At 48.1% G+C, this 17,082-nt stretch overlaps 1 protein-coding gene and 1 pseudogene across 1 annotated transcript in view; both read left to right on the forward strand.

Moving 5' to 3' along the window:
* The first annotated feature begins 142 nt into the window (after window positions 1-142).
* LOC114852581 (mothers against decapentaplegic homolog 6-like) lies at window positions 143-12,450 on the forward strand (annotated as a pseudogene).
* A 2,478-nt stretch (window positions 12,451-14,928) lies between these two features.
* The window catches only part of smad3a (SMAD family member 3a), a 14,235-nt gene continuing 12,081 nt past the window's right edge, over window positions 14,929-17,082 (forward strand). The window contains exon 1 of the mRNA XM_029144118.3: window positions 14,929-15,661. Coding sequence (XP_028999951.1) covers window positions 15,459-15,661 — 203 coding nt within the window. The 5' untranslated portion in view covers window positions 14,929-15,458. The remainder of the gene's footprint in view (window positions 15,662-17,082) is intronic.

Here is a 17,082-nt window from a genome sequence, read left to right on the forward strand (position 1 = left end):
CACTGAACATATTTATTTCCATTTGAAAGTATTTGTGCTGTTTCATGTGTGATGAGTAGTTGACTTCACATCAGAGAAGTTTTCATTTTCTTCTTGTCCAGTTAAAGGCAGATGAATAATTAATCAGCAAAGATTTAATTTGCATTAACACTTTCCTGAATCAGATGTGCTGTCGTTACTATAACTGAACAGCGTCACTATATTATATAGTATATTGGTGGAGCATTGGAGCCACAGGTCCAGAAGCGAGCGCTCACTACCAACCACAGAACCTCCAGAACCGTGTCAGTGGAGCGTTAGGCCACAGTTGCTGTAAAAAGCTGCATAGCTGATGATGGCACTACCCTTTAGTCTGTCCAGGTACCAGGGTTCTTGATGTGTGTTCATCTGGACCTCTTGACGGCAGGACATGCTGCTGGACTCCTCCCAGACTCGGCTCACGCAAAGAATTAGGACGCCTTTACTGCTCAACGGACACGGTTCTGGTAGGGTCTGTTTAGTCAAACCACAGCAGCTCTGCTAGTGCAGGGACAATGCCGTCATCAGAATAGTTCTGGCCAGATGCGTTTCTACTCCGCAGTCTCTCCTGCCTCGGCATCAGGTGTGTCCTTGAGTGAGAGCTGCCCGAGCGCCGCTCATGTGGCAGCTCACTGCTCCCCGAGGGGGGGTGGCTCAAGTGCACACAACAAATTTCCCCACTGTGGGACTTATTTGGCTAATCAATGCACAGTCATCACCATCAGCGAAGTACCTACATACAAAAACCGTCAGGACTATAAATATTTAGACAGAGGCATTTGGAGGCCCAGAGCTGCGGTTGACTCTCCGGTTGAGCTACTGAACCACATCTGGCTTCACAGGAAGCAGTAACCAGAGAACAACCTTAGCGATGAGAGACACTCTGCTAATTCTGGGCCGTTGGAGGCCAGTAAGGTCCAAAGGTCCTGGAACTGGAGTGAATGTGTAGTTTTGTTCTCAGGGCGTGAGCAGGTCAACACTTTGCTCTGATTTTCATTTCCTTCAATTATTTAAGGACCCAACAGCAAATGAATACGAATGGTTTGCTTGCGTGTCACTTCCAAACCCAATAGACCTTGTTTCCCCAGGCTCCGGGTTCCAGTGTGGATGGACAATGCTCTTCCCAAACACCTGTCTCTTCCTTTGCTGTGTCACTGTGTCAGGTTGAGTTACATTCTGAGCAGGCATCCAGAGACTTCACACACACACACCTCAATCTCCTCCTCCTATCGTCACATTTTGATTACCGCTTCCTGATTGTCGCACAAGGTTCTGGACCAGCACACCTAACTGGACTGCTACTGACCTAGCCCATATATCCCCCTACCCCACTTCATCCATACGAGGTTAATATCTAACAGCACTGCATCAGGTGTTAGACGATTGGAGAGCAGAATGTGTCTGGTTCAATCTTCGCTTCTGGCACTAGGTGTGTCCTTGAGCAAGACACTTCTCCCTGGCCATGTGCGGTAGCCCTCTGCCCCCCAGGGTATGGGTATGGGTCAGAGGACACATTTCCCCATGGGGATCAATGAGGTAAATGTCTTTATGCTTCGAGTTAGTCAATAAATAAATGGGAATTTTAGGCTTTTTTACTTTTTTTAAATTTTTTTATTGCCTTCGTAGATCGTAGATAAAAAGGAGTAAAGGATGTAAAAGGAGCACCTATAACTAGTTTTCTCACATTTAACAAAATGACACGTTTACACATTTAGTTAAATGTGCAAACGTGTAAGTGTTTAAGGTAAATATTAAATGATCGCCGAGTGTAAAACTGAATATTCATGAATGTGCAAGTAGACTCTACCCCTACCCTCAAACAGCGCTGGTCTCAGATCAGAGACGCGAACTCAATCACCTCAAACTGTGCGCGCAAACCCCGCCCACATCTGATCTGGAAACTTTTGTTTATAGCGTGGACGTAACTTCGGCTAGCTAGTAAAGTTAGCTAACTAATTCTCCACCGGCGCCACAGAAATATTCTATTTAAACCTACTTAACTCCCCATTAGGGGTGTTTACGACAGAACAGCAGTTTGAAGCGGAGCCTCAGCCCGCACACCTGCCGTTACAGCCCGTTCAATCTCCGCTAACGGGAGGGAGTCGGAGCTGGCGGCCATGATGGCTTCGACTTCAGGCTTCTCTCCAGTATTTTCGTGCACCGATCCAGAGTCAGATATGGGCGGAGCTATGCGTCGTGTTTGATGTGTTTGAGTCCGCGTCACTGATCAGTTCGATCACATAACATTTACATTTTACATATACATTTTACATTTAGATTTAGATTTACATTTGCATTCAGATTTAACATTTACAACTAGATTTTTGTACATTTAACTAAATGTGAGAAAACTAGTTATAGGTGCTCCTTTTACATTCGGCACCCCATACCTGTCTGAGCACAGCAGAGCAGGATGTTGCGTCAAGGAACTTGAAACCGTGTTTGCGCAACAATCACTGCGGCTCCCAGCCGCCAAAGTGTCTAGACTGGCGAATGACAGCGGAATCAACCAATGGCTCCAGAGCTGCTCCTCTGGGGGCCGGGGGACAGCATGGCATTTTTCAAAATAAAAGCAACGCCTTTAAGGTAGCAGAATGTTCAATCTATTTAAACGATCAAATCATATTTGACAGAATGATCAATAATACAACTAGTCGTAATGTGACTAATACAAGTCAGGAACCAATGGCGATAATGTTAGTATTTACTTGTTCGACATCAAGGAATCAAACCCCATTATCAAAATAAAGTGATTGTCGTATTTTAGGGTCTGTAGACTTTTGTAAGAGGGTCAAAATCGAAAGACGAGAGTGGATCCATTCCATTCTCACTATAAAGTACGTACATTGTTGCCTGCAGCGTACATTAGTGTCCAGTAACTAATAGAAACGTAACTTTAAACACTTTAGGGGTTTTATTCTGAAAGGTCCCAGTCAAGCAGCACTGCTTTTATTCTGTGTGTGTGCGTCCCACAGAAAAGGACTTGCAGGGGAGCGGAGCGAGTCCAATTCTGTAAACGAGTTCGGCTCCGGTTCGGTCGCCGCTTTCCGGGAATCCTTGTGAGGCTTTATCTCGGGCGAAGAAAGTGTTTTGCAGTTCGATGGGTTCGCCAGGCTCAAGCAGAAACTGGAAAACGTGTGGGCGTGTGAACTGATCCTGCCCCGGAGCCGTCGGACTTGTGGTTCCACTGGTTGGCGACAGTGGCTGCGCGCGGCCGTCCCGTCATCAGGCGCGCGGGGATGTTTGTAACGCGACCTGTGTTGTAATGCTGCTGAGAGACGGCGACCACCGAGCAAAAGCCGCTGGTTGTGAGCGACGGCTGTAAACCGATGTTGCACCTTCCGAACCCCGGACGGGACCGACAGGACGCATCCAGAGCTGTCTAGGTTGTCGTATGTTCAAGTCGAAACGCTCGGGTCTCGTGCGGCGACTCTGGAGAAGCCGTGTGGTCACCGAGATCTAGCGACGGGCCAGGCGACGTACGCTGACCCGGACCCGGACCCGGACCCGGCTCCGGCTCCGGGACTCACCGGAGAGGCTGGACCCCTGACAAGGCGCGCGGAGAGCGGGGACGCGCAGCAGGGTGACACGTGCGTCCGGGACAGCGACAGTGGGACTGTGACGTGCCTTTTGTTCGGGCCTTCGGTCCTCGGAGAACTTCCTGGACACCGAGGGAGGACGGAGGGGGCTGGAGGACGACCCCCACAGCGCCGCTCACGCGTTTCTGAGGACACTGAAGGAGAGGCCTCTGGACGCCTTGGTGAACGCTCTGGAGACCGGAGGCGGCGCTCGCAGCGAGTGCGTCATGGCTCCGGGGACCGAGCTGCGAGTGGGGCCCATCGCACCTCTCCACAGAACCTCCTGCGTACCGCTGGAGCGAGCTGCCGCTGTCAGCCCGGCTGAAGGCGCTGTGCCGGTGCCAGAGCTTCGGCGCAGTGGACCGGGCTGCAACCGGTACCACTACAGCCGCCTGTGTGGGCCGGGTGAGGGTGGAGCATCACGCTGGAAACGGACAGGAGACGGGACGAGCAGAATAAACGCTAGACTTAAAGCAGGGGGACCACTGAAGCCGAGTGAAGTGCGCCCGCGGCCCGTCGCTAAAGAATGTTATTGTGAATTAAAGTGTCAAACCAGAAGGAAACGCTACGTTGCTTCTTCGTCGTTGTGATTTTGAAAAGCAGCGCTCAAAGCCTGCGGGACAGAGGTTATTACCTGCCGTTGACTCTGCTCTGACGTCATTCCAAAGACATGAGCGTCTGCTTTAAGGCTGCACTTCGTCCCCACACGGTCCCAGCTGAAGCTCAGGCTGCTTCTCTCTGACAGGGACCTCCTTTTGTTATTTAGGCAAAGTATGATGGTATAGAGTTTGCTGAGCGCTGGCGCCAGACTGACTCGCTGCGCGTCTCACTGCCTGAGGCTCCAGCGATTACTGCTCTGAAAGCAGCAGCAGGGAGGACCGGCCGCTGCGTCCAGTCCGTTATGGGATGACGGCTTCACGGTCCGTTTTGCTTTTGCAGAGACGCCCCCTCCTCCTTATTCTGTGCCTCGTTTGGACGGACACAAGCCGCTGGGTGAGTTCATCCAGTAGAGAGAGAGAGAAACTCCCAGTGATGGTTTAGGATCTGACCTTTGGTTCATATTTTCCAAAGTGCAGATGACTCATGTCTTGTCCTTCTGTGCCAGACTCATCTCTGTCCTACACTGCAGCTGTGCCCCCTCTCGTCTCCAGTCCCACCGGCGACGCAGGTGAGTAGGGAGGGAAGCGAGCAGGTCTGGAAGCAGCTCACGGCCTCGGAGCGTGTGCTTTAGGGGTAAATCACATCACTGCTGTGCCCGTGTTGTGCATTAAGCTCCTATTGTGGGGGCCTGAAGGCTCGCTGGGGGTCCGGGCTCTCGCTGTCTCCATGACAAGGCACCGCGGCCTCTCTGCTTTCTGCACAGCAAAATATTTCACTGGGATGAAGCTGCAATAAGATCCCGACCTCTCCGATCTCCCACCCCCCTCTGTTCTTCCTTTCCTCAAGTCCCTCCAGTGGAAAGAGGCCGACGTCGGCGTCGTCTGGCTGCTTTGAGGAGCAGGACTGTGTTTGTGACTCAGTGTCCTCACAGCCATAGGAAGACCTGTGTGTGAGTGAGTGAGTGAGTGAGTGAGTGAGTGAGTGAGTGAGTGAGTGAGTGAGTGAGTGAGTGAGTGAGTGAGTGAGTGAGAAATGTGTGTCTGTGATAAGATTGTCTTGCATAGTGGCTTTCACACACAAACACACGCACGCACAGACACACACCGTCATGTGCTTGGGTGGATGAAGGCCACCCTCTTCGTAGCTCTTGTCTTATCTCTTTTGTGTGTTCTGTTCGGTTCTGTGGGGAACCGGAACCGCTGAGAACAACCAAGCGCCTGTCGTCCTCTAGAGAGAGAGAGAGAGAGAGAAAGCGAGCATATGTGTGTGCGTATGCATGTGTGGACGTGCATGCATGTGTGGGTGCATGTGCACATGTCAACGTGCGTGTGCACGTTGACATGTGCACATGTACTGAGCTGATCACTGACGTCTCCTCTTCCCTCAGACACTGGTTCCTCTCACTGGTGCAGCGTCGCCTACTGGGAGCATCGCACCCGCGTGGGGCGCCTCTACCCGGCCCACGAGGCCTCCCTCAGCGTCTTCTATGACCTACCTCAGGGCACAGGCCTCTGCCTCAGACAGCTCCACGCCTCCGTCCTCCGTGGACGTCACGGCGGCAGCAGTGCACAACACACGGGGCAAAATCGGCTTCGGCGTCGTGCTGAGCCGCGAGGCCGACGGCGCGTGGCTGTACAATCGCAGCCAGCACCCGTGTTCATCCACTCGCTCACTCTGGACCCACCCGGCACACGAGGCCCGCGCGTAACCAGGGTGAGGCCCGGCTTCTCGCTCAAGGTCTTCGACTACGAGTGCTCCGGCTCCAACCCCCGCGGGGCCCCGGGGCCTCCACAGCGTCCGCATCAGCTTCGCCAAGGGGTGGGGCCCCTGCTACTCCAGAGCGTCCATCACAGCGTGTCCCTGCTGGCTGGAGGTGCTGCTCCACACATAGAGCTAATATAAATGTCTACACGTAAGTAACTTTTTACAATGTTGTTATTTATGGACAAAATGTGCACTTTGGATTTTCCATCTGCTTTAGAGTCTAAAAACCCGGGCTCATGTCCTCCTGCTTTATTTCATCAGAACGTTTGCCATCCACACCTTGGTAATAAAGTATTTGTATTAAATGAGCGTCCTACAAGTCTGAGTCCTCCACATGTTCCAGAGCCGCAACCAAGAGATCAGCTGTTCATAGCATCGCTACAGTAACTTACAGTAACAAAACAGTCCAAATTTCAAAGACGTGTTTGTGTTTTGACTCTGAAAAAAGCTGTAAGCTGTGATTACTTTGAGCTAGAAGAGCAGACAAAAAGCAAAGCAAAGCTGCATCACAGACTGCTGTCATAAATTATACAACAACTATGACAACCATTGTCCAGGGTGTCTTTTAGTCGGGCTGCTCTTCCAGGCAATGTGTGGGTTTGTGGTTGAGACACAATGGACGGATCCAGAGATTCTGCTTCTGCCTTTGTCATGTGAAACACTTAGAAGCGTTGGGCTGCTGCTGCTGGTCCTCGTCTTCAGGCCTGTGTGACCCCACGTCATTATCTCTATCCAGATTATGATGTTGTAATTATGTGAATGATCTCGCTCACGGCTGCTAATTAATGGAATCCGTTGTCTGCTTCTACTTAAAGAAGCAGATGAGTGTTTTCAGTTCCTTGCAGCCTCCTCAAACTCAGTGAGCTGCTGCCTTTCAGCTTTGGCTCCCCACTCATTAAAGTGGCTTCACCATCATCCTCCTGCCGGTATTGGTTCCGTCTGTGGGTCACACATGTCCTCGAGTGTTGAGTGTTTTAAAATGAAAAAAAAAGTGATGACAGACACTAAGGCAGGAGGTAAATGGTAAGGACACGGTAGGAACGCAGTAAGAACAGGGTATGACGATGGTGAGAACACAGTATGAAGATGTAAGAACACGGCTGCTGACATGTTGAACCATAGCCCTTGGTCGACTCTGATCACAGAGGCTACGGACAAGGACGAGAACGAGTCCTTTACAGCTTTTGAACCACAGGGTTAGATCTTAACCTGGGATAAACCAGCATTAAACTACAGGATTAAACCACAGGGTTAGATCGTAACCCAGGATAAACCAGCATTAAACTACAGGATTAAACCACAGGGTTAGATCTTAACCCAGGATAAACCAGTCATAAACCACAGGATTAAACCACAGGGTTAGATCTTAACCCAGGATAAACCAGTCTTAAACCACAGGGTTAGAGCTTAACCCAGGATAAACCAGTCATAAACCACAGGATTAAACCACAGAGTTAGATCTTAACCCAGGATAAACCAGTCTTAAACCACAGGGTTAGAGCTTAACCCAGGATAAACCAGTCATAAACCACGGGGTTAGATCTTAACACAGGATAAACCAGTCATAAACCACAGGATTAAACCACAGAGTTAGATCTTAACCCAGGATAAACCAGTCATAAACCACAGGGTTAGATCTTAAGCCAGGATAAACCAGTCATAAACCACAGGATTAAACCAGAGGGTTAGATCTTAACCCAGGATAAACCAGTCATAAACCACAGGGTTAGATCTTAAACCAGTCATAAACCACAGGATTAAACCAGAGGGTTAGATCTTAACCCAGGATAAACCAGTGATAAACCATGGGGTTAGATCTTAACCCAGGATAAACCAGTCATAAACCACAGGGTTAGATCTTAACCCAGGATAAACCAGTCATAAACCACAGGGTTAGATCTTAACCCAGGATAAACCAGTCATAAACCACAGGATTAAACCACAGGGTTAGATCTTAACCCAGGATAAACCAGTCTTAAACCACAGGGTTAGAGCTTAACCCAGGATAAACCAGTCATAAACCACGGGGTTAGATCTTAACCCAGGATAAACCAGTCATAAACCACAGGATTAAACCACAGGGTTAGATCTTAACCCAGGATAAACCAGTGATAAACCATGGGGTTAGATCTTAACCCAGGATAAACCAGTCATAAACCACAGGGTTAGATCTTAACCCAGGATAAACCAGTCATAAACCACAGGATTAAACCACAGGGTTAGATCTTAACCCAGGATAAACCAGTCTTAAACCACAGGGTTAGAGCTTAACCCAGGATAAACCAGTCATAAACCACAGGATTAAACCACAGAGTTAGATCTTAACCCAGGATAAACCAGTCATAAACCACAGGGTTAGATCTTAAGCCAGGATAAACCAGTCATAAACCACAGGATTAAACCAGAGGGTTAGATCTTAACCCAGGATAAACCAGTCATAAACCACAGGGTTAGATCTTAAACCAGGATAAACCAGTCATAAACCACAGGATTAAACCAGAGGGTTAGATCTTAACCCAGGATAAACCAGTGATAAACCATGGGGTTAGATCTTAACCCAGGATAAACCAGTCATAAACCACAGGGTTAGATCTTAACCCAGGATATACCACTTAAATCTCTTAAACCCTGCTAGGGTTATATAGAAAACATAAACCGCACATACTGGTTCATACGTAATGTAAATATCAGTTACAGTAGTTATTCTGAGCCAAACCCTTGAACAATAGCTGCAGAGACGCAGACGATGTTTCAGTATAATTCACTTCAGAAAAAAAACGCTGTCATTCCCTCTGCTTCCCTAACTTCCAGGGGGGTTTGGGCTCTGTAGCAGATTCCAGTGCCCAGGTTTCCTCACGCTGGGACAGAGGCTTCTATTGGAATCGAAACATGAAGAGAAGTGTTTGCTTGAAGATACTGAACCAACAAAGGATTCACTGACAGGCTGAAATGTGCTGTGGCTTCCCTCATAGAAAGCATCTCATGCATCAAGAGGCTGTGTCTCGCTGCTCACTTCAGTCTGAAGCCGACACCCAGCAGCCACAGACGATCGTAGCATGTGGGGAACTGCAGTTATTGGTATTAAATCCAAAGAACGTAGTCAAAATGTGAAAGATTCTTTATAGACTACATTGATGATATGTTGCTGCAGGTAATGGGCCCTCTGAAGCTTTTCATGCCTCTAAGCAGCTGAGCACCCTGCAGCCTCTGGTGCTTTGGTTGACTCAGACCGAAATGTTGGAGACGATAAACGTAAAGTTTTTGATCTGTGCCTCTTTCTTTTCTTCCTGTCTTTGACACACGCTATTATTATAAGCTGTATTGTGCGGTCTCCTCAGTCACAGGTATACAGACTTTTTTCACCTCATGCCTTTGTCTAGAGCGATGCGTTAAAAGCATAAATCAAATAGTACTACGGCAACGCCTTCGAGGACACACTTCTCATTTTCAGCTCATCACTTTGACAGGAGAAGACAAAACCCACTGGTTTTCCTACACGGCGACCAGATGCCGTTTGAGAGATGCAGCAAGTGAGGCCTTATGAGTCTCGGACAATGTCAAACACACATCATGAACAGTACAAAACACGTCTAACCTTCACTTCTACTGGAGAATCATCGGGGCTGAGCTTCCTTCTATTAAACACCTGTACCGGGCCACAAGAGGGAATAAAGGCTGAGTCAGACCACATACTGTAATTGTTTAGTAGGTTGATTCTGATTCTGAAGGCAACGTTTCCACTCATTCCGATGAGGCTGTAAATGCACAGGGCCCTTTCAGAGTAAATCTCTCTCATCCGACAATCACGTTGATCTTTGGCAATTATAAAGAGACTGGAGCTGAAATGCAGCTGAGTTTAAGAGACGACTGTAAAATTGTTTTGAAAATGTTATTACTAAAGTTTAGGAAGTGACTAAAACCTGTTAGCACTCCTGTTTTAGACTGCACATAATTAGAATATATTTACATTCATATCTCCACTGAAGATGCACACACCTTTTACTTTCCCAGACATTCTTCATCCTGCTCCAGCTTTGAGAACATGAATGTCACTGTCAGTGACGCTGCTCCCAGGGTTTGGAATCTAACGCTGGCCTGGCTTTCACTGTCAGCAAAGTGGGATTTGCTGCCACGGTCTGGTACAAGTCTAACAAGTAATGTGTGTTTGCATGTTCTGAGTTTACACCTCAGGCCAACTTGTTTATTTATATGGTGAGTGGGTTTTCCTGCACAAACATGCACGTGACTAATATGGTTAAGGCAACACAAAGTAAGAAGGTAAGTATTTTAAAAGGCATTGCTGTGTTTGTGATTTTTTGTGGAATACTTGATGTCATAAAATTAATTATTCTATTCTTTTGTCTTAAAGATTACAAAACAATGGCTACAGCTTTAGACTGATTCAGAATCAGCTGCTACAAGGTCAGGACCAGTGTCGGCAGTGGTGTCAGCCCTGACTACTCTGACTCTACCCTGACCCCTACTCTGACTCTACCCTGACCCTGACCCTACCCTGACTCTACTACGACTCTACCCTGACCCTACTCTGACTCTACCCTGACCCCTACTCTGACTCTACCCTGACCCCTACTCTGACTCTACCCTGACCCTGACCCTACCCTGACTCTACTACGACTCTACCCTGACCCTACTCTGACTCTACTACAACTCTACCCTGACCCCTACTCTGACTCTACCCTGACCCTGACCCCTACTCTGACTCTACCCTGACCCTGACCCTACCCTGACTCTACTACGACTCTACCCTGACCCCTACTCTGACTCTACCCTGACCCTGACCCTACCCTGACTCTACTACGACTCTACCCTGACCCTACCCTGACTCTACTACGACTCTACCCTGACCCCTACTCTGACTCTACCCTGACCCTGACCCCTACTCTGACTCTACCCTGACCCTGACCCTACCCTGACTCTACTACGACTCTACCCTGACCCTACCCTGACTCTACTACGACTCTACCCTGACCCTACTTTGACTCTACCCTGACCCTACTCTGACTCTACCCTGACCCTACTCTGACTCTACCCTGACCCTGACCCTACCCTGACCCTACTCTGACACTCTCTCATTAGCTGATCAACTCGTTGGTTTAGAGGCATAATTTAGCTCAGCATGGCTAATTAGCACATTAGCAAACAGCTGACCACACATAATTTAAATGTCAGTCATATTATTTAACTTTGATTTATTGTTAATATTGTAGAATAAACATCAAAACTAATGTGTGTAAGATAATAGTCCAGTAAATGTAGTGGGATTATTTGTTCTGATTACCAACAGTAACATTTTGACCATCTTTTTTTCATGTTGTTGGTAACAGGGGCATTTATAAATGACATTAGGCAAATCACACAGATCCTCTGTTTATGCCCCTATATCATGATCAGCTGCAGCCACTTAATGGCTCATGGAATATGACAACAATTCCAAACAATAGATTTCCTCTGACTCCAGTGAGGCGATTCAGTGGTAGCCCAAGGACATCATTAGCATATTTTCAAGGGGTGTGTGAGAATGGGGTAAGGAGAATGAGAAATGATCTCCGTCACTAAGAAAAGCAATGGTCTGTGACCAAGTGCTTGATCTTCTATGCATGTTTCCTGAGACTGAGGGTTTGCTGTCATATAAATGCAAATGGAGGCTGGTGTGTGAGATTTAATGCACAATTACGATTTATTAGTTGGCCTCATTCTAATCCACCTTCATGTTCTGTAAATTATCAGGTGCAGGTATCTCACATAGCAGAGTGGTTTTGAGTGTAATCTACTGTCACATTATTATTACCTACCACGAAAATAATATTCTAGTCATTTGGCCAGTGATGTCATCATTGTGATTAATGAACTCTTGTTCATTCTGTTCAGTGGAGGCTTCTATTGAGACAAAGTGCTCATGATCTGGGCTGAATGAGATCAGCCTTTGGTTGTAGTAAAGCCTGTCGCCGCCAGGTGGCGCGATTGAGCTGCTTTCCATTATATGAAATACACAGTCAGCAGGAAATAGTTTTTTGTGGACAGATACATTCGGTCAGATAAAATATATGTACAATATATGTTTGTATGTGTTTAGACTGACGTTCCGCATTTTATTGTGCTTTTGCTGTAAGTTACAGATTTGCAGTCCTGTGTGACCCCATTAGCACTGAAGTTCATGCTTTTCTCTACAGCTGACACCACAGAGCTGGTGACAGCTTGATTTCCGCTTCTGTTGTTTTTGTGTGGCCTCGTACATGGTCTCCTTTCTCAAGTGAACCCTGAACGTCCTCCACTCATCAGTGATGATGACTGTGATCACGACTGACAAATCCTATTCCTCAAGAGGCCTGATCCCTAAAGTTAATGTTTTGTTCATACAAGCAGAACTGTCTGAGCTGAGTTCTGGTATTTTATCTTCACCACAGACATAAATTCAGTTGAATCAACATTCATTCCTCTAGACCATGTGTTAATAAATGATCTCACACAACAGTCTCATGTGTGAATCGCTGCCTTTACACAGGATGAGCGCAACCCAATATCCTGTCTGCTCTCTGTAAGATTCTGCAGGAATTCTAACAATAATTGAACTTTATTGATCCCACATTGGGCAAATTATTCTCTGCATTTTGACCCATCTACATGAGCAGCGCAAAGTGTCTCGCTCAAGGAAACGCCTGATGCACGACACTACCCACTGAGCTACCAGGCCACAACAACAGGAAATCTTCTCACACCAGCAGCCACTTATAGTGAGGCATGACTCACAGGTAAGTCATGGCAGTTGTGTTTCAGGCCACAGAAGACAAGCAGTCATTATTAGTCACAGTGGGGACACCAGGTTATCTGTGCAGTTCAACTTAAGGTTATGACACTGAAGGTGCAAGACCTGACAGAAACGTCTACGAAGAAACGGGTCCCCTGATTTATGGTTTTACATGATGAGTCAAAGCTCAGTGAAGGTGAACAAGAGTTAACGGTTTCACGGGGGGAACACTCATGGTCACTGGGACTGTGAAGGGCACAACGCTGACCTGCCTGTGGCCTGCTTCTCACTGGTTCCACCCCCAGTCAACACCAACAAAGGCACAGGGTTACTACTAGAGCCGTTGTGTGTGAGACCAGCAGGGTCCAAGGAGCGGAGGCGTAGAATGAAGCAGACAGGCTCATGTCTGAGCAGCACCGGCGTGCTGTTGTGTTCTTACAGGAACGCCGCCTTGTTTGTCACCACAAATTTAACCTGTCTTTTTTGAAATGTTAGTTTCCAGAGAATCTTGTCTGACTTGTGTTGATGCTTGGGCTGGATCATATACTCATCCACAGACAGACATCAACACATACGTGTTCTATCCAAAGCTTACACATATGCTGTGAACCTCTAAGCCACAGGTCTGACAAGCAATTACACTGAGAAGAAAAATAACGGTCTTCCTGTTATTCATAGCACCGTGAGCTGACAGCCTGAAGTTTCAAACCATTTGTCACAGAAGACGTATGAAGCGAGAACTGTTTCGCCTCCTCAAGTGGATTATGGGACGTAAACAGTGGTTATACACTTACGGGAAGCTCCTCGTATATAGATGTGTAAAAGGGCTGTTTGTGCAGGGAGCGCAAACAAAACCAAAGCGAGACAAAGGAGGAAGCGTCATCTGTGGAGAACGACAGAGGAGGAGCCAGAATCATTAGCGATGTGATTCACACTGTTCTTAGCTTGTTGTGTTGTTGAACTCTCTCAGTCCAAGTCCAACACACACTCCATCTACTGGACCTCTGCTCCTTCGGGACGCCAGCTGACATCACACACTCCAACACAAGTGCCCTGAGGTCGAGACCAGCCCTGCATCATTATCGTCCATCAGACTGCGTAGCCGCGGCCCATTCATGCTCGCAGACGGGCCTTTTGTGCTCAGTAATTCTTCTCCCAGTGGACCCTCCCCTCCATCCTCCTCCCCCTCTGCGGCCCATCTGTAGTCCCATCCCCCACGTCCTCGCGTCTTCTCCAAAACAAACCAGCTGTCTTGTGTCCCTGGGGGGCGTGAACAGGTGCTGGGAGGACGGACGGACGGACGGCAGCCGTCGGCATGTGACACATGGCTGCACGCTCCTCCAACCTGCCAACACCAGCGAGGGCAGCGCTGACGGCCTCCCTTTGACTGCACTGTCCACACGGTGGTGGAGCATATTGTCACTACATGCCAAAACGACGCTTACATGCTTTTAAAGTTATAAAAACATGCTCCATGCTCCATGCTCCAAAATAGATCCAGGAAGAGGTTCTGTCCTGCTGATCCCAGGACCCGCTGCATTTATAGCTGGATGCAGGTCAGTGCACCTGCACACACCAAACATCACTTCCAGTGTGACTGTCAACTCGCTGGTGAGGAATGTGAATAATAATAAACGCGTTGGGTCCTTAAATTTGCCTTAATCAAAAGATTCAATATGGAACAAAATAACTAATAAATCATCTGTGTTTTAAACTTCAGAGTTGAACTGTGAATGAAATCAGTGCTGAGTGCAAACATTCCTTTGAAGCTGGAGGAACAAAGGCAGCTTCACACCCTGAACTGGATGACTGGCTGACGCCGTCTGCGGAGCCGGGCTGCAGCGGCACAGCCCGACCTGTGTGCTCGACCCAGAACTTTCCATCCTCATGACTCTGGAAGCTGTTGCAGATGCTGGCTCCAGAATCGAGCGTGTTCTTATGAAGCAGCAGCAGCAAAGTTAAGAATGTTTGCCTTCAGAATCAAGTGGAAATTAAATAAATGAGCGTGTTTTACTCTCAGTAACACAGTAAATGTTATAAGAAGGTAGGCACATTGCCTTACGTCATTAAAAACATGATTATACTCGTGTTTCAGTGAATCAGCACATTTAACTTAATTATATTCAGATGTGAGGGCTGCGTTTCATCACATGCAGGAACGTCGGTGTTGCATAACTGCACCATCTGTGGAGCGTGTGATCGTCATTGTACTAAGATCTGCACAGGCTTCTGGAGCCAGCGCCGCCGCCGTCTGTCCTCTGGCGGAGGCATTTGCATTTGGTACAGACCTGAAGCAGATTTCCGCCGACGAGCGCGGGACCGCGAAGGAACCTCTGCAAACTTTGCTCATCCATACTGCGCGTGTGCACCCGGAACAAAACGGCGCCAATCCACGTTTTCCGTTGGTCACTGGAACGTCAGATCAAAGTTAAAATCGGGGTTTGTTGCGTGTCGGCGCCAGGTCGGGGGTTGAAGAAGTGCAGACGGAACTAGATCCTCAGGCGGAGTAGCACACAGTCCTCAGCGCAGCAGCGCAGCAGCGCAGCGGAGCACCTTCAGCGCTGATCTGGGTCCAGACAGGCTGAGAGCCGCAGCCGGGATGCTTCGGGGAACCGTCTAAAGGCACCAACAACCTGTCCAACTGCTGCTGGGCCGTTCGAAAGGCGGTCGCCTCCGAGTTGCGCCCAAACTCACCGACTTTTCGACACCGGACGGACTTAACTGAACTCAATATGTCAATTTTGCCTTTCACTCCCCCGATCGTCAAAAGACTTCTGGGCTGGAAGAAAGGCGAACAGAACGGCCAGGAGGAGAAATGGTGCGAGAAGGCGGTGAAAAGTCTGGTAAAGAAGCTGAAGAAGACGGGACAACTGGACGAGCTGGAAAAAGCCATCACAACTCAGAGTATCAACACCAAATGCATCACCATCCCGCGGTAGGAGCCTCTGCTAGCTAGCTAGCTAGCTAGCTAGCCGCGGCGCTATTACAGCGTCCTTACACAACTCTGGCTCCTGGCGCATGAAAACATCTCGGAGCAGCGGACGCGTCCGGCTCTTTTCTCGCGTCAGTGCTCGTTTCCGTTTGTAAACTCGCTGTGCGGAATAAGGCTCGACGAGCGAACTGTGCTAACAAAAAGTCCCGTCGCTGTGTGTGTGTTTACCTTAACTGAAACGCTGTAGCTCTTTGAGGTTGTAGGAGAACCGTGCGTTGACAATGGAGTCAAGTTATATAAGTTGGCCTTAATCTGGACGCTTTCTAGCGCTGCGGGTGCGTGGGCGACTGGAGCTCGGCTCGGTTCTGCCGAAAAGAAAAACACACTTTTATGTACAGAGGATCAGTTCATGTATGTGTGATACGACCCGTCCTCCTCTGGGCGTTAGCGCCGAACTGCTCAAACTGCTGGGTTTCACACAGTAACAAGCGTTTACGTCTCCAATAATAAACGCCTGGTTCAGTTTCAGGGGCTGCTTTGTAACGTACTCTTAGAGGCCGAGGCAACGTTGAACTTCTCGGAGTCTCGGTTCCTTATACGCTGCCTGTCAGACTACAATGGGACTGTCTGCAGCTGCTGTTGTTTTTCCCACCTAAACCTCGTCCAGCCTACTTCTATCAGCAGTTATTTGGATAAAACATCAACCCCACACAACAAATGACCATAACTGCCTCAACACGGATTCACAACCAGATCTAACATATTGACCAGTAATGGAACGGTAAAGAAGAAAAGAAAAATGTGGGGCTTCACTCAGTCACAAGCTTTACTATCTGATGCAAACTAAATCAAAATCTAAATAAACATGACTGTCACATACTCAGTATCACACTTTGTTTTATTAATAGTCTGTTTGTGAGCTGTAAGCAACAAATGACCACCTCAAACCTGCAACTGTTACTTGCATGTAGGGGCAATTTAGATTTAATAGCACACTATGTGTCAAATGAAAATTGAACTCCCACGGCACTCCCACATTCCTGATTCCTGCCACAAGTGTGCATATCAGAGGTTGCATAGGCCTGTGCCAGTGTTCAAGCTCAACTTGGCTCCAAACGATAAATGATGATGGCATGATCCAGGTTTTAGATTTCCCACCGCTAATGCAGAGGGGAAGAGGCAGAGTGCATTAAGATGACCCTAGATCAGCGCTGGCTGTCAGTGTCCCAGGAGAGATGCTGTTTCTATTAATTCCCCCACGTTCTGGCTGGCTGACAGCAGCTGCATGTTGAGGCCTGTACATGGGGAGGTCAGCTCCTATCTCTCTGACACATGAACGTCCTGATTAGGCTCATTGCTGCTCCTCTTGTTGATGCTCGTTGGCTCGGTCAGTAACTGCATCCAGTTGTGAAATAGCAGATCAG

This window comes from Betta splendens, chromosome 3, assembly GCF_900634795.4.
Source record: "Betta splendens chromosome 3, fBetSpl5.4, whole genome shotgun sequence".
NCBI classification, from domain to species: domain Eukaryota; kingdom Metazoa; phylum Chordata; class Actinopteri; order Anabantiformes; family Osphronemidae; genus Betta; species Betta splendens.